Genomic DNA, 27,035 nt, shown 5'->3' with positions numbered 1-27,035 from the left:
TGCATGCATGCATGCATGCACAATAATCAACCTTGTTTTCTTTGTTACTATACCATATTTTGGAACAGAAGGAGTATATCTGAAATAAATTAGCATGAAAAGTATAGAAATTTTGCTGAGGTCTCACAAAAAAATTGTGTGAAAAACACAAATGTGAGAAATGTTTAAAAGAAGTTTTACTCTAGTACCTTTCTATAAAATCAAATTTGAGTAAGAAGTTTTTACAGACAAAATTGACTATACCGTACTACAAGACTGAATTTTGCTAGATGCACACAACCTTCCGCATTTATAGCCAATGAAGCATTTGGATTGCAAAGAAATTTGATGTGGGTATATCCAGATAAGAATAATGACAAAAAGAAATGCATTTTCAATAATTATCTTATAAAGCCAAAGATGTGTAGAACATTCCTTTGGTATTTTAAAGAACAAACTGTGGGTTCTTCACACTAGCATTTTAGTTGAACCTGATTTTGTTATGGACAAAATAAAATAAACCTGTGTTTTGCATAACTTCGTTCGCAAAAGAAATGGACACAACTATGATATGAATTTTTAACCCATTCTTTAGAATCTACAACAAAACCAGAACTTCAGGATCATCATTACTCGAGATATTTTCAAGAATTATTTTGCTAATGATGCCGGACTTCACCTTGACAAAACTGTGTGATTCGGTCGTAGAATATAACTATATATCACACTACAAAGAGTTCCTATGAAGACCAGTCCCAAGTAGTAATGTTCCATCGGCTTAATGATCATAGTGAGGAGTGCCTGGCCTGAGAAAGCTAAACAGTAAGGGTGGAGTGGAACCTGTCTGCATAGGGCAACATGCACAGAATTGTCCGTACGCCAGCGTATGACCACTATCAGCCTGCCAACAGATTTTGTTAGGTAGAGGATGGAGTGGGACCGGCATGCATAGGAACTCTCTGTAATGACATTGGTAATAAAGAGAAAATTAATTAAAAATCACGTACCTTTTTCGTTTTTCACCAGACGTGAAAATGTTCCACCATTCTTCATGAAAACATTCTCCTATCTCTTTCCAAGTTCTTTGCTTTGCATGTCATCACTGAATGACTTTTCCCCGAAATTCCATAAACACACCCGGCTTTGCATTTCTATGATAGTTTTTCAGTGTTAAACATTTTTAACACTAAACACAAAAATAAGATCACTGAAGTTAAGTGGTAAAATATGTACAGATAAGCAGAAACAACAAGGAGGAAATATGTGTATTACGGAAAATTATTATTTTAATTACAATTATGGAGTCCAGATTTACTGCAAGTAACGTAACAATATCAGATGTCGAAAGATGAGGGAATTAAACACAAGAATGAAATCAATAAGAGTTATAATAAAAAGCATCAAGACCCTCTGCAGAGAGAATATTTAGCAAAAAAAAAAGGCATAATAATAATAATAATAATAATAATAATAATAATAATCATCATCATCATCATCATCATCATCATCATCATCATCAAGTGATGATAATATAAACTGTCTCCCACTGGAGGTAGTCCCTTAGGACTCAGTATACAGACACATAAATTTAAAAAATCATTATGAAACATAGGAACTGTAAAATTATACAAAGAAAAAATGAAAAAGAGAATAAAAAAATACATTAAGAATTCGTAACAATTAGGGCTAGGTATTTTATGATGGAGCAAATATTTTTTGGTAAGACTGTTATGTTCCTTAAAATATATATAAATGATTGTTATGAAAAAGCTAATAGATTTAAAGGACTTTGTTAAGTCATATTTATGCATATTTGACCATTTCTATAGAGAATATTTTAGTACTATAATGGTTATATTCGGCATATTTTCACTCTTTCAAGAAGTAAAGAACTTTTCTCATACAATTTCTTTCTTCCATGTTCATTTGAGATATTAAATTTCTCAGAATTACATATCACATTTTGTTTCCTGGAAAATGGTAAAATGTACCTTCTTCCCCATAAAGTTTAAAGTCACAATATGGACTTTACTCTTACATACCAGTGAACAAATATTTGTGCAGGCCTATTGTTTCGCGACAAGTAGGCAGCTACTGGAGCCTGTCTTTATAATCTGGGTACCGGACTGCAGACAAGGATCTCATTGAGTTATTGAATCTTGTTGCATATATCAATATATTAATGCTTTAATTTTCAATCTTTATGGCTTAACACATTAAACAAAACCAAGTTACATATCAAAGTTTTGTATACAGTATTTACATTTGTACGAAGGTTTTCACCCTCCCAAGGGGCATCATCAGGTAAAACAATATTAAAATATCACGTATCTAAAATCAAATATATAAAAATGTGCAAGACTGTTTTTTATATATTTCATTTTAAATATATTATATTTTAATATTGTTTTACCTGCTGATGTCCGTTGGGAAGGTGAAAACGTTCATACAAATGTAAATATACAAAACTTTGATATGTAACTTGGTTTTGTTTAATGTGTTATAGCCATAAAGATTGAAAATAAAAGGATTAATATATTAATATATTCTTTTATACTGGATCTTTATGGTCACCCTCATTGAGGGGAGATTATTTTGTTAAAAATAGTTGTAAGATCGGCTTATCTGATTATCAAAAATGAATTATAAATTATTGAATCTTGTTGAAGTCAGAAGTGTGTGTAGTATAGTTTAGGAAAAATGTCAAAAGCAAAGTATTCAAGTAAAATTAAAACAGTTAGTGTTTCGATATGGTGAGAAAGTGTTTTTGAGTGATGGTAATATACTGTGTTGTAAACTGTGCGACATAAGAGTAACTGCGGAGAAAACATTTGACGTTGAGCAACATGTGAGAACAGAAAAACACAAACGTGGTGTACAACGAATTGAAAATGGAAAAATGCTACAACAAATGAAGAACTTTGTACAGCTTTTCTTTGTGCCGCCATTCCCCTAAATAAACTGGATCATCCAAAACTTCGTGAATTTTTAGAAAAATACACAGGCAAATCTCTTCCCATTTTTTCCATGATAAGAAAGGACTAGATCAGCCGAAGCTACGAAAAAACTATGCAACAGATCAGACAATGGGTTGCAAATAAAAAAAAAAGTTTCGATTGATGAATCCACAGACTCTATGCGAAGATACATTGCAAATGTTATTGTGGGAACTTTGGAAGAAGATGGTCCGGGTAAAATTTTCTAATAAACTGTGAACACGTAGAAAAAGTCAATTTTTCCACCATTAATAAACTGTTCGACAGGTGTATGGGTGTTATAACAGATGCTGCGCCTTATACATGGTGAAAGCTGCAGATTCACTCATAGCATTATATAGTAAAATGGTGCATGTGATTTGTTTGGCTCATGCCTTACACAGAGCTGCAGAAGAGATTCATAGCCAATTCAGTGAGGTAGATAAATTAATTGGGTGTGTCAAAAAGGCCTTCTTGAAAGTCTCTTCACGTGTTGCATCATTTAAGTTGGTAGCTCCAGACATTTCCTTGGCGCCTTCTCCAATTTTGACAAGATGGGAGCCCTGGATTAATGCCAGCAACTATTACTGCCAGAACTTCAAAGTTGTGAAAAACATCATTCATTTGTTTGTCAGCAGGGAAGCCATTTCAATTAAACTAGCCCAAGAATTAATGTCTAATTCTGACATTTCAAGCCAACTTTCATATATCAAATCCAAAATATCTTCTTATTGTGTTAGGATACTGGAAGTCATCAGCGTATTGATATTATAACATTTAAACCTGGAGAGACAAAAGGTTATATTCTGGATCAGACCATCAGATTCGAGACTCATCAGAATCAACCTGAGGAAGTTAATCTAGAGAAAAGGAGAATATATGAACCCACTATCCCTTATTACAAAACATCATATAAACTCAGGGATATAGAAGTCATCGGATTAATGGTGGGCGCTAGAGGAACCATAACAAAACAATTTGTGTCATTCTGTCATAAATTTGGAGTCCCAACAGCAACAATTAAGGAAATTTCTATTATAGCTTCGAAGAGTTCTCTGCAGATTTTACGGCGACATTTGTATTTCAATTCAAATTACAGTTGAATTTTCTCAGTCCATTTTTTAATCTGTATTTTTATAATATTTTTATTATGTGAAATATTATCTACTGCAAATGTTAGTTTCTGGTAAACAAATTTCTTGTAAGACATTTTAATGTCATTTTTAATGTTACTGTTTAACATTCTTTGTCTTTGGCAACCTCACCAAGTTGAGGAAGATTTATTTATTTATTTATTAAAACAAACTTATGCATTGTACATGCGCGACATACAGATTTTCATTTTTCTCAACTGAGCAGCCAGCCTTCCAACGTGATAAAACATAAAAGACAAACTTAATTTCGTACTTATTTTAAATATTTTATTGTCGAAAATATAATAATGGAATTTCATCACCAATGAATGTTAAGATCCTGCAATATTCGTAAAAATATCGCATTTAACACAAAAATGGCAAAATTCTAAAGAAAAAAAAAAAGTGTAAAAATGAACAAAATTCACAAGTCTCGTTCATACTTGCAGAGCTTTTAATTCTATGACTTAATCAGCAGAAATTCGTGAAAAAAATCATTTGCGAAAATTTGATATCCCTTCCTAATAATAGGTGAATTACACAAGTCAAGTGCCAGCCATTAGTTAAAAAAATAATTTATATAGTGAAAAAAAAAAAAAAAAAAAAAACAACAACAAAATATTCCCCATATATGTTACTAAGGCAGACCGGAGTCCATGGAGGTTGAACATACGTTCTAAGAGAAAAAGACAGGTCATAATCTTGCTCTGGTCACTTTACTCTAAAGAATCCAATGTACTCTATTAACAAAAGGATAAGTGGCGCTATCTCATGTGTAAAGACTAAGTTCTTAGCTAAACTACTTGCTACAATTTTATCTCTGGATATTTATATGATGCTCTTACCTCGTAGCCTGCACTTGGGTATGTTATCTTGGGCCAAGACAAGCTGGAAAACAGGAAGTGCCACATCACGAATACAAATGGCTGGTATGGCATCAGGATGTAGTTCTGACTGGTGTGGATCTTGTGACTCATTACATCTGCAGTACAAAACCATTCCATTCCCAGCGAGACCTGTACAACAAAGTGTTCACTTTTATCATGTGGCTATTTACAATACAATAAGAATACAGACTAAGTAACCATGATGAAAATTTTTCACAGAAATTGGCTGGTTCATTTTTCTTATTGTTTAAAAAATTACATTAATTACATTACTTTTTCAAATGTTAAAAAAAATAGCCTCATTCTCAAATTAACATAAGACAATAATTCTAGTTATCAAAATTAAATGATGTCTGTAGAATGTGTAAAAAAATTTATTCAAATCCTTATACTAGTTTATGAGAAAAATTGGCATTTATGTCCCCCCACCACAAAATATTTTATTAAAATTATTATATGTTTGCTAGAATATTAAAATTTACAGGTTATGTTCATCAGAGTTTCCTTAGTCTGTCTTAAAATTTTTTATGCTCGACCATGCCGAAATGTAGTAATTATACACCTGGTAGCAGTCCTTTAATGCATGTCATTAAAGTACACCTATTCATTAAAGTTCAGGTTTTCGATTATTCTCGGATATGCAATCGAAAGACAAGGGAAATGTCATGGAGGCTGGAAATCCAATACTGTCGCAGAAGGTTATGTTCTGTTACTATAATAATTAGCGTTAATGTAAATAATATTCAAATAAATTCAATTTGTCATCTCGTTTTTCAATTCTAAATCAATTTCCAGGTTATATCAAAATTAGTTCATGTTATTCTCTAGATTACATCAAGGTCAATGACATTATTGTTCCTCGGAAAAAATCAATACTTTCACGTCTGCCCACATCTCACAATTTACGAGCTATGCACAAGGTCACTTCCGATCTTCAGTCAGATACGAATGAAATGAATACTTCTGAATAATTTCAAGTCAGAAATATGGTCGAGCATAAAAAGTCGTATGGAACTTGCCTATGATGGTAATTAAGACGCTCATATGAAAATATGAAACTCGCTTGCACTCGTTTCATAAACAAACATACTCGCGTCTTAATTACTATCATTATAGGCTCGTTGCATAATGTACTATAAATGGATGGCTTTAAAAGTTTAAGAGATACAGAGCAAAATGTGAGCTGCTGTATTTTATAGTAGACTTACACTACCTTGTTACCTTAAAATAATGACCATTTAAGAATTGAAGAAGTGAAGACGTAAGATACTAATTAGCCATAATTAATCTGATCTTTGGACCTCATGAACTCTACTCCATCACACAAAATAAAATGTGACCATTCAGTTTCAGTTCCTTAGCATATACATTTGTGTTAAAGACAAAAACATAAAATAGTTTTAATTTTTGTACTCCAAAGCAAAGCAAATGGCAACTAACACAAGCATGAAACTAAGATTCACTATCAGTGACAAAGAAGAAACAAGACAGGAAAAAATACAGTACATTGTATTTCCTCTTTACGTAGAGTTTATTTGTAAGAGATATAGTCTACTTACTGCTTCAAGACGACTGTCTTTGAAACTCATGTTGAGATAGTTTTCATAAACACCCTGCATGAGGCGATCATAATCTCCACAGCATTGTACTGTTCGCAGAACACTGTGCATCCTGTTAAATAGAAATTTATACACCTTTAATAATTTCTCATTTATACATTTACTTTTTAATTCAGTTTCTGAAAGGACAAAACATGCATGTAATTCCTTAAATCCTAAAGATGGTGCTGTAAAAATTATGAAAATCAGTCAAAATGTATCTTCTATATATCATCAAGTTAGTTTTTTTATTGCAATGTAAAATGTTTTGCACAACTTCCAACAAATTGCGCAATAGTGAGGTTGAAAAGGCTATCAACCTTTTCACTCCATTAAAAAGTAAAACCATTTACGAGCTGTTATTTTTCGAAATTTATATTTCACATTATAGTACATATTTTGAGAATTTAGAGCCTTTTCAGACGAGGCTACTTCTAGAAGCGCTGCTGAAGCACTGCCACTTGTGAATAACGGATATAAATTAGGGCCTTCAGACGCAGCCACAGCCACAGAATAGTGGTGCTGCAGATGGTCTGAGTGGGCGACTTTGCCTCTGGTGGCAGCCACTAAAAGTGGTGCTTCCCGTCACGATACATGGAATTAAATTGTAGGTTTCAGATGGGGCCACAGCCACACCACTGTTTTAGTGGTATATCTGTGGCACTGCTAAGGGACGACTGTTGGGCCACCAATTCCTTACACTGTCATGACAGTACATAGCCTATTGTGTCATGGCATCTTTTTTTTTTCGAATTTCATTGATAATTCCTGCTAGAAACTCTTGAAATGATTTTTTAATCATGCGGAAAAAAAAAAACTTTTTACAGTCCTGATGTAAATCATTAAATGAAGTGTGAAATAGTCCTTGATTCCGTCTTTCCAAAACCAATGGCTGGACCCAAACTCTTTTTCTATTTTTACATCTATTCTTTCTCCATATGAGCAAAGTTGCCAAAACTATATCTCTTTCTATGTCCATGTTCACTGGAAGACTGAAAAAATTCTCTATAAAAATTTAGTGTATTAAGCAATGCTTCAAACACGTGTTTGCAGTGCCACTAACGAGCCACTAGTGGTGCTGCTATGTGGCCTTGCCTGAAGTGGCTCATATGGAGCATTTTTGCATGCACATTTCAAGCTTTATAAATATAAATTCGGGCTCTAATTGCTATACTTATATACGATTATATGACACTTCTATTTTATTGCACTTTCATCTAGAGCATTACCTTGACGTGAGAGACATATCTCCAAATTTCATCTCAGGAGAGTTGAGGTCAGGCATTGGTTCCAGACTTCCATCCCTTACTGCAGTACTACAAGTCCTCCTGAAAATTAAAATATGTTACTGAAGATTGCTGTTACTAATTTTATCAACTATCACTGTAAGATACAAAACACAAAAATTATCGTTCTCTGATCAGATAGTTACATTCGAATGAAAGAAACGATAATGTAAATATATAGTAATTTTTGTCTCACATTTATGTTCAGTTCATGTGAATTGATGTAATAAATATTTATTGTGTTTGGTCAATATGTCAATCAGTGTGCTTGAAATGGCTCAAAATAAAATTCAACGAATTTTAATAGAACTTAAACCTTCACATTTTTACAAAATTCATTAGAAAATTGATTAATTCCTATGAAAAATTCTCTTGAAAACAATTCTCACATTTACTTTATTTCGTATTCTAAGGCAGAAATGCAGAATGAATATAGGACAAAACTACTTTGATGTATCACCTACATTACATAAAAAATACTGAATTCTGACAATTGAATATGTGATAGTAAAATAATCAATTCTGAATATTTCTTAATATCTACTACTTTAACTAAGAACAATATAAAAAAAATTAATGTCACAAAGGTAATGCATAACTTCTAATTGTACGTTTTGCATATTTTGTAACATTTCAGTTCCCTTAACACGTTGTGAATATTTATTGCTTGTAGTTTTTTATTTTTTTCTTTCATATTTATATTTATCTTTTTTAACTGTCATTTGAAATGAATGGATGGATTATCGTGTTAACCACATTTTATACCCATATTGGTTGAATGATCTCTGTTGAGGCACGTGGATGCAAGGTCAGCAGTTGGCTGATAGTCCTTAAGGCCCACTTCCACTTACCAGAATCGAATCAAACAGAATTTCTCTTCACAATGTATTTAAATGAAAGATAGCAGAAAGCGGTACATCGAATCAAATGGAACACACGAGGTAGAAAATTTATTCCACTGCCAGAACAGAATTTCTTGTTTCAGATATGATTGTATGTTCTCATGAAGCCTTCGTGAAAAAACAAATGAGCAATATCCATTTTTGGTGGTTTAATAAAATTTGTTTACTGAAATTTACTGCTGAAATAGTTAGTAGGTTATACAAAAAATTGTTGTTGTTGTTTTCTAATGCCAGGGATTTGACAATAAAGTCATTTGACCTCTTGCACTCCAATATTTTTCAAAGATATTATCATGACTAGCCACTGAAGCACAGATTTTGAGGTGTTCCGAATCCATTTCTTGGTTTGAGTTGCACAATGGGCAGTTAGGGGACTGATATATTCCAATTCTATGCAGGTGTTTGGCCAAACAATCATGGCCTGTTGCCAATCTAAATGCAGCTACAGACGATTTTCGTGGTAAATCGGGAATTAACTGTGGATTTTGATGCAGAGAGTTCTATTTTTTCCCTTGGGATTGAGTTTTCAAATTTTGTTTGTTAAAGTCTAAGTATGTAGATTTAATAAATCTCTTCACAGAGTAATACATAGATTTAGTAACAGGTCTGTAAGTAGCAGTGCTGCCCTTCTTTGCTAAAGCATCCGCATTCTCGTTTCCCAGGATTCCACAATGGGATGGTATCCATTGGAATACAATTCTTTTATTGAGTGATAATAATTGAGAGAGCATTTTAGTTATTTCTGCTGTTTGAGATGAAGGTGTGTGTTTAGAGACTATTGATAGAATAGCTGCTTTGGAGTCTGACAATATAACTGCATTCCTAAATTTATTGATGTGGCATAGAAGATTCCTGAGACATTCACTTATTGCAATGATTTCACCATCAAAACTTATTGTTCCATATCCAAGAGATCTATAAAGTGAGAAGAGACAGCACGTAACACCTGCACCGGCACCTTGTTCTCTGGAGATCAAGGATCCGTCGGTGTATAAATGAAGCCAGTTTTGTGGAGGGTATCTAATATTAATTGTCTCTAAAGACAATTGTTTCAGTATTTCAGTGTTTACTTCTGATTTCAGTATTTCTTCTGTTAAATTTAGATTATATTCTATATTTAATAGAGTTAAAGGGTTTGGTTTAATTTGTAAGTTTTCTTTTAAATTCGGGATATTGATTTTCTGTTTTAATTCTTGAACAATGGATATGAGACTTTTTTGAGTTTTCAATCTACAAAGAGGACTGTATGAATGCCAATTGTTACCTGGTAATCTGATAAGTTTTTCATATTGAATCAGTGCTTTTTCTTCTATTGTCATTTTGATGCTGTTAATATTAGTGAGGAATCTCATAGAATCTATTGGCGTTGTTTTGATTCCACCAGTAATGAGTCTGAGAGCTTGGTTTTGAACATATTCTATGTCGTTTATGAAAGGCGAAGTAATTAAAATTTCTCCGCAGTATGTCAGCACTGGCTGTATAAACATTTTGTATGTAGTGTTCAAAGTATTCCTAGAGCATCCCCATTTCTTTCCTGCTAGTCTTTTTAGAAGGGAGAATCTTTTACGAGCTTTTTCAGAAATGTATTTCAAATGGTTGCTCCATGTTAACTTACTATCGAAAATAACTCCAAGATATTTGGATTCATAAGTCCTAGGAAGGTGTTGGCCATTGTATTGGATATTGAATTCTCTTTCTTTTTTACCGAGTGAAAATATTTGGTAGTTACTTTTGCTTAAATTGAGTGTCATCAAATTTGATGTATTCCATTCATGTAGTTGATTTAGAGCTTTAAGAGCAGAATTTTTAATTTTGTCTCTATGTCTGTAAGATCCGGAAGTCCACAAAACTATATCATCTGCAAATAGTGCTGTTTTCATGTTTGATTCCTCTAATAGGGAGGGTAAGTCATTTATATAAATATTGAATAAAGTTGTGCTGAGGACAGCGCCCTGAGGTAGACCTCGATATGTTTGTCTGTAACTAGAAAGTGAGTTATTGAATTTAGTGGCCTCCTTTGACTAAGGAATTCTGATATCCATCTGAACATACTGCTGGAGATACCTAATTTCTGGAGTGTTAGTAATAATTTATTTCTCCAAACAGAGTCATATGCTAACTGAAAGTCAATAAATATTGCCAAGGTATCTTCTTTCTTGTTAAAACTGTCTTTTATTTCTTGGCCGAGGCGTATGACTTGTTCATTGGTAGAGTGTAGTTGTCGAAAACCGGCTTGTCTTGGTGATAAAAGATTTTGGGATTCTAAATACCAAGTTAATCTGTTGGAGATCATGGACTCCATGGTTTTTGCTATCATGCTTAATAGTGCTATTGGTCGATAACTGTTAACATCATGAGCAGGTTTCCCTTTTTTGTGAATTGGTACAATGATTGCTTTTTTCCAAGCTGCAGGAATTGAGTTGTTCCATGATAAATTGAAAATGGATAAAAGTACAGACTTGGCTTTTTCCCCCAGATGTTTAAAAAATTCGGAATGAATGTTGTCGGGGCCAAGAGATTTCTTGGTTTTTAAATTTTGTATAGCTAGAGTTAATTCTTTGGAAGTAAAATTTTTATGAAATATTTCAGATTTTGTACTAGTAATATTGTTTTTATTATTTTTATGTAATTCTCTTTTGATAAATTTGTCAGTTTTTTTGATATTGGGATGTAATCTGTGAGAGTTTGAGAAGTGTTTATTAAATGCGTTTGCTATATCTCTACTATCTGTTAGTGTTTTGTTATTATGAATAATAGGTTGGCTAGTATTTTCCTGTGTATTGGAAATATTCTTCAGAAATGTATATGTTTTAGCGCTATCAGTTATGTAATTAATATTTTCAATAAATTTATTAAAACTGTTCTTTTTTGCTGTTATGATTGCTTTTTTAAGAATGGCAGTCTTCTTCCTCCAGTCTTCAGTATCTTCTGGTGTTTTGCTATGTTCTGCTTTGGTTCTTGCTTTATCTCTATCTTGTTTCAATAAATTCAGGTTTTCTGTCCAGAATGGGGTGTATTTTTTTGGTTTGCCTCGTGGAATGTGCTTTTTTGCAATTTTAAGAACAGATTCGCAGAAATATTTGTTCAATCTATCAGAGTTTGTATTTTCCATTAGTGGTGTGTTGACCTTGAGGTGTTTATCGAGTTCTGTTGTAAATAGTTTCCAATTCGCTTTCTTAAAGTTCCATGTTGTTTTGTTATTGTAGGGTGCCTGTCTTCGGTTTTGGTGGAGATGGATAGAAGCAATGATGACTCTATGGCCAGATCCAGGGTCTTCAATTATTTTTTTCTTGGTTTCGTGATGGATATCTGATGTTACTAGTAATAAGTCTGGATTTGTACCAGAACCAGAATAATGAATGAAAGTAAGGGGATCTTCTTTTCTGTAGACAAGTTCTGCGGTTGTAGTATTTAGGAGGTCCATGATCATTTTTCCAGGTTGGTTTACATTATCGTAGCCCCAAAGTTGGGAGTGGGCATTAAAGTCACCAATTATGATAGTTTTAGGTTGTATATCAAACAAAGTTAGATCAAGGGGATTATTAGGTGGGTTATAGGCACTGTAGATTTTGAAATGTTGTTGATTTTTCCATACTTCAATTTTTATTAGTTCTAATTTGTCTTGATTATCCATTTCTTTTATGATTTGAAAATTTGTAATTAATTTCTTTGATGTACCTGCGAGAATTCCACTACTGATCTGTCTACCTTTGGGTAACAGTTTCATATTAAAACCTTTAAAATTCAAATATTTTAAATGGTCAGCATTAAGATTTGCTTCTTGGATAAGGAAGATATCTGTATTATTATTTGAGAGTATAAATACAAAAAATTAAATTTAATAATATGAACGAAGGAAAATTAATAAATTATGTTCAGAAATATCTGCTTTTGTGTGACAAAACACAAAAGTACTACTGTAATAATTATTCCTGTGATAATGCTTGAAGCGAAATAAGTAATTAATGGAAATACAGGCGAAAATTAAAATCCAACGAAGTGCTATAGAACGAAATTTTGTTTCATTTCTCAGAATACAGTGAAATAAAATGGAAAATTCTCCAAGTCGGCTATATCCCTAGTTAAAAATAGCACTAATCCAGTATTTCCCTTTTTTGTTTTGGATATGGATTTATTCTCTTTCTGCCTAATCATGTAATTGTGCTAAAGCTTTATGTGATACATTTTAAACTGCAACACGCTTCAATTCTGTTCAGTTCGATTCGATTCCACCAGATGTTACCAGCAGCAGACAATTCGTTTAGATTCAGCTAAGTGGGAGCAGGCCTTTAGCCTCTCTCTGGGCTATCGCATGCAGTATCAATCATTGTTATCATCATCATCATTGTCAACATCAATGTCATAATCACCATCACCTAAATCTAAAAGTTCGAGGCTCAAATTAATATTTGTACATTCTCATTGATTTCTGCATATTTCGAATTTTTCCATGCGATGGAGTAAATTCATGAAATGAGCATGAGTCATACCTCTTGGAGCGCTGTATCTGGAACACTTCGTGCCAAACATTGAACAGGCTCTTCTGAACATCTTTCTGGCCAACATTACTCTTCTGTATGTCCTTAAGACGCACGTCCTTCTTCTGTGATTTGAAGAAGTGCAGCACGGACAGACAAGAGCGAATGTCATTGTTCGACTTCTCAGCAAGTGCAAGAAGGGCTCCCATATCAGTTCTGATGTGCTGTTTTCGTGCTATTTCCAGTAGTCGTTGTGCCAGCCTGTTGGAAATATTTCTTTTAATTTCTCATGTAAACATCACTTAACATAATCCTTTCTTACCCTGAAAAACTAATAGTTATTTTTACTATAAGATCAGATGTTAGTGCTGTTGTTGTTAACTAATGACTAACTAATAACTGAAACAAAAATTTTAATTCGCAGGCCTGTGTTATGCATCAGCAAACGAATTCATTAATAATTATTCATAATTTAATACATAAAATAAAGTTTCTATCCACAATACTTTTTTATTATTTTTTCCACTGTATACCGTAATGCTTAATACTCACTAGTTAATTGTATTTTTATAGTTACTGTAGTTTGAGTGGATAGAAACACATTTTAGGTGCACAAAATCGTATTGTATTTTTTAGTGCTGATTTCGATAATTTTAGGGTCTAATTTAGGTTGATTTCGATCATTTTAGGGTCTAATTTAGGTTGATTTCTAAGGGCCTACAAATCCGAGATCTAGTAACATCATACAAAACAGCGTATGTGCATGCATACACGTGTGTGCATATAGGGACCACGATTACAAAATTGAGTACTTAAACCTTCAGACCGAGAGCAAGAATCGATTAAAAAAAACAACAGAAATATATCTTTACAGTTTTCACAAATTAAAATTTTCAAATACATATAAAAAATGATAAATGCAAAATCCTTCAGAAAGATATTGAATAGATGATTTCACTCCATTTAATGAACACACACTGCTAAAATCTTACCACGGGCAGGAGAAATTTTGAAAAGAAAGTGAAAAGTTTGCCCATTGTTGAGTACATAGGAAAAGATGATGAACTGTTTTATAGAACAGAGAGAGAGATGTCGATGTTCTGGTAAATGTAAGGCCAGTCAGTGATGCTGATCGACTATTCACAATTAAGTGCAAGGAAGGATTACCAGTGGTTGTGCAAAATGTAACATGCCATGTACGGCACTCAAGAGTAGGTTTACAGCAAAATGCACTTTCAAAATGCTCATCAACAGTTATGATGAGGTATAACTTTCAAAAACGACATGTAATAATAAAGTTCTATATGGCGATTTCAGTTGCCAGACAAAATGATCACTTAATAGGGGTGAACATTAAGAGACTTTAGTGTTCCTTTCTAAAATCCAATTTCTAGCACGTGAGTTACCTGGAGGACATGGTGGGTGGGAACTGCACGATAAGGGCGACCTGTCTCAGCGCTCTGAGTGCCGGCACATACACATCGTTACAAATGCATATGACTGGCCTCTTCAGCACGCTGCCTCCACGTCCCTTTTTCTTTCCACGTCCTCGGCCAGTGTCCTTTCCCTGAATAAATTTTATGAGAACATCTATGGACGCCTGCAATGAGACACAAAGGCAATAATTAGGGGGAAAGAGTGTTGCAAGCTGCTTGGAACTGACACTTAAGGAGAGATGTACACCTTTTGCCAGCATAATTTTACTATATTTCAATATTTTTCTCTTTCAGGATCTATAGATTCTTTGGAAACATAAATTGGCATGCTTAATATACATTAGCTGTTGCTTGAGGTTAAGGGATGGATGCTCAAAGTAAAGAGAACTTGATACTCATGTCAAGATTTAGCAAAATTATTATAATGATGTGTATTAGGAAGGAATCGAACTGTTACCATACCAGCATATAGCCTGATCCTGAGCCTTTGGATATCATTTGTTTCGTCCATGACCCACTTCCTACATGGAAGAAATTTCCAAACCTTAGAAGCCATTGAAATGGTTATCTCCGAATTCTTTGAATCAAAAATCAGAAAATGGCACTGTTACGATATAACAAACCCTACTGAAAGATGGCTCAAGACCATATATCTAATGGGCTTTACTTTGAAGATTCGATTAATTTCACACTCCAACTAAAATTTTGCTCAAAAACAGACATTACTTATGAGACAGTATCTGCATAAAAGCTGAGATTAACAGAGGGTAGATGGAGATCTGATTTATGTCTTGTATTAAAATTATGAATATTCCACATTATGAATGTTCTTCCCATATTCCCTCCTTCCTTCATTCTCTCCACCATACGTTCATCCCTTTCTTTTCTTTATATCGCTCTTCACTGTCCCATTTTCTAACTTGTCACACATCTCCTCCCTCTCACTCCTTCTTCCGTCTCTCACCTACTTCCCCTACTCACCGCAGGAGCCCCATCAATCTCATCCAGCACCAGACAATTGGGTCGTGGATTAGTGCCCATCACGGCTCGCATCTGTGTGGCAGCCTCCAGTGCTAACCGGAAGGACTCTGGACTCCTGTCATCACTTGCATTCACCTCCACGACATTGTAGCCCGCGTGTGTGCCCACCATGTGGGCTAGAGTTGTTTTGCCAAGGCCAGGAGGCCCACACAGCAGAGCCACCTTCTGCTGTGGGCATCCGTGTTCATCAAGCTCATCATTCACTATCCCTTTGAACTTCTTTTGGAAGCGATTGTCTGCAACAAAACACAATTTCCTATTGAAGCTTACAGTGATGCATAGGATGAAGGAAACTTACAGTACTTCCACAGTTATCCCATTACATCTCATTCTTCATTAAAACACTGCCACTATTTTTTAACTTACACTGTAATGTAAACACTTCTTTTTTACAGAGGAGAGCCTGAAGGCTTGCACCATAGCCCAAAGCTTATTATTTAATTTGAAAGGCATGCTGATCCGACAAGTTAACAAGTAGATAAGAAATAAATATCAAAGGTCCTTCAATAACTGTCTATTCTTTAAACCTAATGTATAATACAAAGTTTACATTAGGTTACATAAAATATATCTGCGACTAGCACTTTCGCTATTAAAATAGCATCTTCAGGTCTGACTTGCGTGTTATTGAGCTTTATACATAAAGATATAGATGGAAAAGTAACAGCGAAATATAATAAGGTACATGACATGAAAAAATTACATATTAAAATAACAATAATAAGAAGGCAAAGTAAAAAATTGGCTTGAAAACAACCGAATATTTGTAATAATTTAAACCACTATAAGGTCTAAAAAGATCATAAAAAGTATGTCTAGAAATAAAATTCTGCGAAACAATGTGCAGTTTATAAAATGAGACAATGACAGTTAAGAAAGTAACAAATTAAAATATTATTTGCATCAGTCATCACGACATGTGATATGGCAGCGCGTAGTGAAATCTGCAAAAATCAATAAGAAAGTTTTAATGTAGGAATCTATGCGGATAAGAAAGAAATCACGTAACGATAAACCACTTACGAGATGTTTGAAGTAGTGGGAAGCGGTGATGCTGCCTGGCCGGTTACGTGGTGGTGACTGGTGCAATGACAAACAGTATAAAGGGATCACGTCATGACGCAAGTGGAGGGGGGCACACGCTGCAAGGAGAAGAGTTTCCATTGGCTAATTTAAATAAAGGGTTATTAGAACTGGGTAATTGTTCATTAATTAATGAAATATTATTATTATGCGATTTAGCTATATAAAATTCTTCTGCAACTAAATTAATGGTTCCGTTGCTGATGGGTTTTAAAATCTGTAAAGCGTCGGACATTCTTTGGAGTTCGTGATTGTTCTCAATCAAATGGGATGCAAATTTGGATTTATTACGATTGTGACGGAAATCTGCCTTATGTTCCGAATATCTAGTCCTAAAGTTTCTTTTAGTTTGGCCAATATACTTTTTTGGACAATTCTTACAATGCAGCATGTATACTCCACCACCAGCGTATTTATCAAAGTTACAAATATTATTAGGAATAACATTATTAAGTTTATTACCTGTTCTAAAGGCGACCTTTACATTTTCTTTTTTGAAAGAATTAAGTAACTTGTATGACACATTATTATAAAAAGACATTACATTCCAGTATTTTGGTTTTTTAGTATCAGTCAAGGTCGTAAGCGTGATATCTGAGTTCTTGTTTAAAAGGGATTTTCTCTTAAAAAGAAGTCTATCTATCAATTTCTTATTAATAATTTTTTACTTTGCCTTCTTAGCATTGTTATTTTAATAAGTAATTTTTTCACGTCATGTACCTTACTATATTTCACTGTTACTTTTCCATCTATATCTTTATGTATAAAGCTCAATAACACGCAAGTCAGACCTGAAGATGCTATTTTAATAGCGAAAGCGCTAGTCGCAGATATATTTTATGTAACCTAATGTAAACTTTGTATTATACATTAGGTTTAAAGAATAGACAGTTATTGAAGGATCTTTGATATTTATTTCTTATCTAAAGCTTATTACGCTAAGCTGACCTCCTTATTTAGGGATGATTGTTGAAGTCTTGTAAGTATCGTGATTCATTATTTGGTGCTGTCTATCAATTCCGCTATGCAACACCTAGTCCAACAGAGTTCGCATTGTCAACCAAGACCATAAAATAAAACTGCATTATTTATTCATGTATATATATATATATTTATTTATTTATTTATTTATTTATAACTTATTCTACAATTTGTTCATATGTATACAGTACTGTATATACATATTTCTCACAGGATAACTCCTGATATAAAAAGTTGGGATTGATAAGACAGGATTGGCAGTGTTTCAAGAAGTGCAATATCCCACATGCATGTTCATTATTCTGTCGTTATGGACTCTCATAATCCTGGCGAAATCATTCAAGAGTGCATTGTGGGCATGTGGGAGTTAGGGCATCCTGTCAATACCATGTGTCTTGCAGTCCTAAAGTCAAAAACAAAGTCAAAAAGTGGTTCACGTGTTAGCAACGGTATTTCTTCAATTTCTTTTCAGCATATTATTTTACATACTGCCAGCAACACTCATTTTATCTGCACCATCTATGCTTGCAAGTGATAACTAACGAAGCCGCACTTACACGAACAAATTATCAATGAATATCGATTAGAAGAGGTTAGGTATCTTTGCATGCCAGTAATGTAATTAGTGAGGTCTCAAATCTCCTCTCAAACAGATTTTTTAAGTACAACATTAGCGTCACTTACCTTTCTTTGCATCTGCTTCCTTCCCCTTCTGCTTCACTTTCCTTTCTCGGTTGAAAACCACTTTATCCCACAGCTTAAGCCAATGCAGCAATGTTCTGTTAGCGCCCTGCACACCACAATGTTCAGGTTACAATATTATCAGTTCTAAATCTTCAAGAAAACATTAGAAAAAAAGAAGATTCAATACAGAAATTAAAACAAACCACCCTAGAAACAATAAACAACATATACTCACTAGGAGAGTGGCTAAGAATATATACAGATGATTCCCTTAGATAAACTGAGGAGGCAAGACCGGAAATATTTTGTGAACTGTTCAGTCACTAATTCCTGTAGGTCACAATAAGACTCCATACGAAGGTAAGCTTCAAGCAATCCTAATTGCCCTAACACAACTCATGTAGACCAAATGCATTCACTAAGACAGTTCTTCTGGTAGATTCAAAAGCAGCAATACAAGTAATCACATCAACTATGAACCCCAATCAAAAACCACAAATGAAATAAAAACAATACGAACATTAAACAACCTACAGAAGCACATCAGCATCCAATGGATCCTCTCTCATGTAGGAATCCAGGGAAATGAAATGGCAGATAATCTGGCTAGAAAGGGAACTGAACTACAACAACAAACCAAGTCCACAACAAAACAAGAAGTCGACAGAATCTTTCACCAAAAATGGAAACACAAATATGATGCCAGTTGCACAGAATCTTCTAGGGAAAAAACGCGGGAAAACATACATCACACTTGGAAAATCAATAGCACCAAACCAGGAGAGAAAGCAGGGGCTTTATTCAGACTGGATACAGGTCATGATTGTTTAGCACAACACCTCCAATAGAGTACAAATCTCCAATTCAGATCATTGCACACTCAGACCTGATGGACAAACATCTTTCACGCTGCAATAAGCTAGATAAATCCAAACAAGAAAAGAACATGAACTCGCACCTCTACTGGGACGCCAGATTCCAAATGGGCTATAGGACTCCAGAAGAACGAGAAGGAGAAGGAGAAGGAGAAGGAGAAGGAGAAGGAGAAGGAGAAGGAGAAGGAGAAGGAGAAGGAGAAGGAGAAGGAGAAGAAGAAGCAGAAGATATTATGAATTTTGGAGTCACATCATGTATGAAAAGTTATACACGGTAAATCAATTAATTAATTAAAATTATCATCATCAAGAAGTGAAAATCGTCTAGTATGATTTGGAGTAAAGCAGGATAGGTAGGTAGGTAGGTAGGTAGGTAGGTCGGTAAGTGGGCGGGTGGTTGGGTGGGCAGGCGGGTGAGGTGGGTGGGTAGGTATGTATGGGTATATCTCCGGAGAAACCAATGTGCACACAGAAATCATTTTTTCAGTTAGAGTGATGTTGAACTGATGCTTTTCCAATTCACTGCGGGCTAAAGCAGGGAGATGCACTATCACCTTTATTTTTTAACTTTGCTCTAGAATATGCCATTAGGAAAGTTCAGGATAACAGAGAGGGTTTGGAATTGAACGGGTTACATCAGCTTCTTGTCTATGCGGATGACGTGAATATGTTAGGAGAAAATCCACAAACGATTAGGGGAAACACGGAAATTCTACTTGAAGCAAGTAAAGCTATTGGGTTGGAAGTAAATCCCGAAAAGACTAAGTATATGATTATGTCTCGTGACCAGAATATAGTACGAAATGGAACTATAAAAATTGGAGATTTATCCTTCGAAGAGGTGGAAAAATGCAAATATCTTGGAGCAACAGTAACAAACATAAATGACACTCGGAAGGAAATTAAATGCAGAATAAATATGGGAAATGCCTGTTATTATTCGGTTGAGAAGCTTTTGTCATGTAGTCTTCTGTCAAAAAATCTGAAAGTTAGATTTTATAAAACAGTTATTACCGGTTGTTCTGTATGGTCGTGAAACTTGGACTCTCACTTTGAGAGAGGAACAGAGATTAAGGGTGTTTGAGAATAAGGTTCTTAGGAAAATATTTGGGGCTAAAAGGGATGAAGTTACAGGAGAATGGATAAAGTTACACAACACAGAGCTGCACGCATTGTATACTTCACCTGACATAATTAGGGCCATAAAATCCAGACGTTTGAGATGGGCAGGACATGTAGCACGTAAGGGTGTATCCAGAAATGCATACAGAGTGTTAGTTGGGAGGCCGGAGGACAAAAGACCTTTGGGGAGGCCGAGACGTAGATGGGAAGATAATATTAAAATGGATTTGAGGGAGGTAGGATATGATGGTAGAGACTGGATTAATCTTCCACAGGATAGGGACCAATGGCGGGCTTATGTGAGGGCGGCAATGAACCTCCGGGTTCCTTAAAAGCCAGTAAGTAAGTAAGTAAGAGTGATGTTGAAAGCATATATTTCAATGAAAATCTCAGTACAGAAGTTTTACCTTCGTATATTTATAACAATGTTTATGACATGCATTGGCAATTTAATTTTGCGAAAGATCATCTTGAAAATAAAACAAACTCAATAAGGAGTTTCAAATACCTCATCACTCAACAGTTCCAGGTAGCTCCTTGGTTTATACTTCTCCACCCACAGGTCAGCAGTCTCAGACTCACTCTCATCCTCATAGCCAGAGTCTATGGCAGGTTCAGCAGGTTCTGTAGATTTTGCGTGTTCTGCAGCTTCCTCTTGATCGAGTTTTTTCTGTATCTGTGAAGGACAAAATCATTATCACACAATTCTTTGCAGACAGCATCTAGAGGTGTCCAAATTTCTGAGCCCAACTTCTGTTTGGTCACAGAGTACTAAGCTTGCTGATTTGAACAAGCAGCAAAACTCATAAGCAAGAAAGTCTGGATAAATTTGATTAAATTATATTCACACCAGTAAGGCGCCCCATTAGACAAATGGCTAGAACATCAGTTTTGCATGCTGGTAACTCGGGTTCGAATCCCTACAGGTCCAACTGGAATTTGTGGTAGACAAAAATGGTGCTCGGTGAATGGTTTTCGCTGGGTACTTCTGTTTCCCCACACTGGCATTCTACCATTACTCCATTATCATCAACATACAGTGTTATGTAGGTCGCCTCCCATGGTACACCCAGTGCAATGCCTAATAGCAGCTAAAAGAACTACAGCTTCGAAGCATCCCCACCAAATGGAGACTTTGGTCTGCCATTGGACAGGAAAAAAACATTCCCAGCAGTGAAGAAAATAAAATGGTACCAATACGAAACAGGGGAAAAGGAACTCACCACCCCAACCCCATTATCTTCTGGCCTAATTGTCTCATGAGTTTTGCCTTATTGGTGTCATCTCAGTCAATGCTAACATTGTAGGTACAGTTTGGGCTGTGTTTATTGCATTTCTCTGGCCTCAACTGCAAATGAGTCGAAGATCAGATCATAGTATATGGCAACAATGTTCCATCATATAAGACAGACAGTTTCAAGACATCCTATTATTAATTTAGGGATCCAGAAATGTCTTGGATAGATTTATTGAAATGATTATGTAAGAGAGATAAATAACAGTAATTCATTGCTTTTAGTTACCAAAACCATACTATTGTATACACTGCTACTGCAGACCTTGGTTCAAATCCTGGCAATGGCAAAGTCATATCTGTGGTGAACAAAGCCAAGATTTCTGAGGGTTTTTTTTGGGGTTCTCCCGTTTTCCCCAATCATTCCACTGTCACTCTCTCAATTTCATTATTCATCATTACATGTGTCAATTGCATACAGCAACATGGTACAACTGGATGTAGTACTGGAGTACAAATGGTATCACAGTATGCTACTCAGGGAGGAAACGGGCGATACCTACAGGAAAGTGACTATTCGTATTTCAACAACCATTCCCACTGTGGGGCAAGTCTTCAGACCCTTCCTCCATATAAAAAACAATCAGTTACATAAGTTGGAAGAATAATAAAATTGAAGAGTGTAATCCCAAAGTCACTCAGTCCATTTGGCCATTTTTTATGACTGATACATACATATGGTTTTTTGAGACCTCTATCATTATATTTTAAGCTTCTTTTCTTCCAAAACAATGACAATCCTTGTCTACAAAAATCTTGTTATTGTGCGTGTCACTTGAAAACTACTCAGTCCATAGACCAGTGGATAAAAATGGACTAAACGTGTTTTGGGATCACACTCTTTAATTGAATCCTTAGTGTCACTGATTGTGTTTGAACCCACAAATCTCACATTCAAAGGCTAGTATAATTACAGTTAGATTGTAGAGGACGAAAAAGTGGATATTTTTAATCTTAATTAATATAATAAAAATTTTGTATGAAAGCCACTAATTGGAAATCGAATTGGCTGAAAGAGCTGGAAAGTGAAATAAGCAGATTAGGTCTAAATTGGCTATGGAGAGAACTAGGATCTATAACACGAAAACTATTGGAAGAATAGTAAAAGAGAGGGCAAGACAAGATATTTTTAGTAATATGAAAGACCCAGGATCACTAAAATACTATAGGGAGGTGTAGCAGTTTTGGGAACAGGAAGAATATGTTAGACTAAATTCAAAGGAAGAGAGCATAGGAATGGCATGGTGGAGATTAGGTATCTGGAGACTCAAGAATAGGAGAGGGAACGTAGAGAAGGATAAATGTCCTTTGTGTGAACTAGCTGAAGACGCAATGCATATTGCGTTAAAGTGTCAGGCAACGAATGATTTGAGAAACAGTTGGGTGGATACAAAATTTCTACAAATAAACGCTATAGTAGCTTATAAAAAAAATGGTCACCTAAACGCAAGAAATCTGCATAAATTAGGAAAATTTCTGTTTAGAGTTAAAATTAGATGGGAAGAGAAAGTCAAAGCTCTAACGGAGATGGAATTATAAATGTTGAGTAGTTACACGATAAGAAACTACAAAGAGTAGTCAATGAAGTAATAGAATAATTCTTAAGAGAGTAGGAGTTTTAAATAAAAGAAGTATACTTATTAGTTTGATTATTATTATTACTTTTATCATTATTTTTATTATTAGTAGTATTATTATTATAACAGAGGATACTTATAAGTTCAAATGTATTAATTTTTTGTTATATTTGTATAGAGAGTGATGGCGGATTAAGAGCTGGAATACATCTAATCCACCATGACGTGAACAATGATTGATGAAATAAATAAATAAATAAATAAAATAAATAAATAAATGTAATAAAAAAAATCATCAAACTGGTATGAACACGTACAAATTATGGCAGAAACAAGAATTTCCAAAATTGTTTATGTTGCTGTTACATGTTAGGAGTATCACAACTCACTCGTCTTCCCATGTCTGTCCCTCTATGGCATTAGAGTGCAGTGACAATGTCCCAGGAACCATTGTGTATTAGTTCAACTAACAGCACTGGATTTACTCACATATAGCTGGGCCTGTTCCCACAGCTTCTCATATGGGACGGACAGAAGACCAACAGTTCGGCTCTGTACACCAACATTATTGATCTAAAAATAAAACAGTTTCATGTATACTCGCCCACACTTACAAATATAAAAAATTCCTGTAAATGTGTTTTATTTAAAAACAGGCACAAAAGAACACAAAATATAAAGCCCAGATTGATATTAGTTTATTATGAGAGATGGGAGTTATAAGACATTTTCGGATTTTGGCCTTAAATTCAGTATTTTGTGCAGATTAAAAATATATTAGTATATATTGTTACGAGTATTTTTAGGCCCTAAAATTGACGATGACGATGATAATTTTAATTTTTTCAATTTTACGGATAATGTAAATTGTAAACAACTTTAATAATGACCACCCCTTGACAAAATTCTATGTATGCCACTGATACAAACTATTACCTACTTTAAAGCTGAATATTCAAGACCACAAAGAATAAGTATTTTTGGAAGTTGATTTCCAGTGATTATTTTCAAAAACTGCTCAAATAAGGTACCTGTTGCTCGAAGTACTCTTCTGACCGCAGTCTCACATACATGCGCTCTCCGTTACTGCAAGCAACTGGCATGAATGGGTAGCTAGGAACTCGCCATGTGATGCTGCTATTCCTACTACCACTGTTCCTGAATATGACAGAAAATATTTAATCAATTTTACTCAGAATACAGGGTGTTAAATAAAAAGTATCCAATATTTTAGGAGGTGATAGTATGCATCAAAACAAGAAAAAAATGTCTAATAAACATGGGTCCTACAACACATACTTTCTGAGATCTGAACACTTGTTCATAGGAGGTGCTCACTGTGACGTCCATTTATAGCAATGCATTTTCCTGTCCTACAATACAGCAGACTACCAGATTATCATACCATAGTTGATGGAATACTGGTACGTCGCAAGGAATATTGAAAACAAAAGTTTTGTTTCAGATATGAGCAGGGTTCAGCAGAGATGGTGTTGTGAATTTTCGTAATCAGCATGTGTGGGCTGATGAAAATCCCCATGCAGTTGAAGAAATAAGGCATCAGCACCGATTCTCAATCAACATGTGGGCAAGCGTTCTTGGCAATAGATTAAGGGCCATATGTTCTACCAGAGATTAACTGGGGCTCATTATCAAGACTTTCTTATTAACGTATTGCCTACCTTGCTGGAGTATGTGCCATGTCAGCAAAGACTACAGATGTGGTCCATGCAAAATAGCACACCAGCACATTTTCTCTGCAATGTGCATGAACACCTGATGCTGACGTTTCAGGGCTGTTGGATTGATTGGAGAGCCCCCACACCTTGGTCTGTTCATTCCCTACACCTAAATCCCCTAAACTTTTGATTATGGACGTCACATTGAGCACCTCCTATAAACAAGTGTTCAGGTCTCAGAAAGCATGTTTATTAGGGATTATTTTCTTGTTTTGATGCATACTAGCACCTCCTAAAATACTGGATACTTTTTTTTAACACTCTGTATACTGATTAAGACTGAAGATCAGAAGAAAGCAATAGTCTCAGCACAGAAACTACAGAGTAATAAAAACAGACACTAGCAGTATCATGTAATTCTAACATTGAAAACACTATGAAAACGCAAATGATTTTCAGAACATTTGTTAACAATAATAGATATAAGATCATCACTAATGATACAACACCAACTTTCATTACCCATTAAAATACACTGGCTCAGTGCCAACATAATGGGCTTATAAGCAGGGGTTCTGGATTCAAATCTCAGTTGATCCACCCAGAATTTGTAATTTGTGTTGGGTAAGTCCATGGTCAACACAACAGGGATTTTATTCTGATACTCTGGTTCTCCTGCGACATCCTAACAATTCTTTAGTATCATCATCATCATTCATTCATTCATTCATTGCTAATGTAATTTGTATCCACAGCCTGTGGTATATAGTCTCTGACGAACTAAGCAGTCTATGTATCACAGCACTAGTGAAATCTATGAGCATACTTGCACATTAAGGGCCCTGCCATAGGATTAAAAAATATATATTGATATAGGATACAAAATTGAACTCATAGAACCAATAAATAAGAAAGAAAACATACAACATGGAAGGAAATTCATTGTTAGAGCAACAATAAATATAAAATATCCAGAAACTGAACAAACAAGGATATTCACAGATGAATCTTTAAAAACAATAGATGTTTTGACAGAGAAGAGGTAATCTGAAAAGCAGTATGTAATATGCTAATATCCTATAGAAACCATACATTAAAAAAAAAAAAACTGTAATTTCAACAAAGGCAAAAACAGCATTCTATTTAGGAATTGACTTCCAACCTTAATGGGCAGAAAACACTAGAAATAATGCACAGATATACTCACGTTTTTCAGGTTACGCCTACTTGCCTTGCTACACTTCTACAAATTATATAAATAATCATAAATAAATACCTAAAAATGCACTCACCTATTAGCGATGGGTGAATCACCAAGAACACGCTGTGCTTGCACACGGGCTTCTCTGTGTTTTTTGATCCTCTCAATGAGGGCTTCATCAGATTCTTCAGTAACTGACTTCTGCTTTTTTGCTACATGCAACCATAATTATTAAGTATCAATGATACAAGATACAAGATACACTTCTTAACATAGTGATTCTCAGTACATGGAATCAGTCAAGTGATAGCAATTGTCATAATTTAGCAGTCAAAAAAATATTGTACAGAGTGGAAATGAAATAACTATGCAGACTGAAGGGACGACAGGGTACTCTGAAATGAATAGAAAACCTATGTTACATTTTGTGTTAATTAGAAAATTAAGTTTGAAGTTACAGCAGTCCAACAACATTGCCGCTAACACACACTTCTCGTGATACAGATGTAAGAGGTCAACAAAATCAATGTGTCCCGCTAGATGAGCTGTTCTCTGGCGCTGTGTTGCAACCAACTTGCACTGTGCAGTGGCTTGAATTTAGAGGTTTTTAAAATTAAATTTACATGAAAACCGTCCACACTATTGAAATATGCCAGAGGGACAAATTATTTTTATTATATTTCCTATCGATATGGACAAAAATCACAATTTTACTCACAATAGTTACCGAATAAGATGTTAAACATTTGGGAAAAAACATTTCTTTCTAAAAAAACTATGAACTTTCCACCAATACAATATTATAGTTTTTCGTTACATACAAC

General features: G+C 34.7%; 1 protein-coding gene across 5 annotated transcripts in view; it reads right to left on the bottom strand.

Moving 5' to 3' along the window:
* Positions 1-27,035, bottom strand: part of cutlet (chromosome transmission fidelity protein 18 homolog) — a 144,300-nt gene that overhangs the window by 102,112 nt on the left and 15,153 nt on the right. For all 5 annotated transcript variants that reach the window (XM_069843862.1, XM_069843861.1, XM_069843863.1 and 2 more), the window contains 11 exons: positions 26,303-26,423; positions 24,363-24,489; positions 23,821-23,904; positions 20,969-21,136; positions 18,464-18,569; positions 15,656-15,951; positions 14,645-14,838; positions 13,251-13,499; positions 7,802-7,900; positions 6,534-6,645; positions 4,933-5,103 (listed from right to left, as the gene is read on the bottom strand). In XM_069843862.1, coding sequence (XP_069699963.1) covers positions 4,933-5,103; positions 6,534-6,645; positions 7,802-7,900; positions 13,251-13,499; positions 14,645-14,838; positions 15,656-15,951; positions 18,464-18,569; positions 20,969-21,136; positions 23,821-23,904; positions 24,363-24,489; positions 26,303-26,423 — 1,727 coding nt within the window. The remainder of the gene's footprint in view (positions 1-4,932; positions 5,104-6,533; positions 6,646-7,801; positions 7,901-13,250; positions 13,500-14,644; positions 14,839-15,655; positions 15,952-18,463; positions 18,570-20,968; positions 21,137-23,820; positions 23,905-24,362; positions 24,490-26,302; positions 26,424-27,035) is intronic.

The sequence above is a fragment of the Periplaneta americana genome, chromosome 13 (genome assembly GCF_040183065.1).
Source record: "Periplaneta americana isolate PAMFEO1 chromosome 13, P.americana_PAMFEO1_priV1, whole genome shotgun sequence".
In the NCBI taxonomy this organism is placed as follows: Eukaryota; Metazoa; Arthropoda; class Insecta; order Blattodea; family Blattidae; genus Periplaneta; species Periplaneta americana.
The sequence above is the reverse complement of the archived record's forward strand: the minus strand, read 5'-3'. Positions and strand labels throughout refer to the sequence as shown.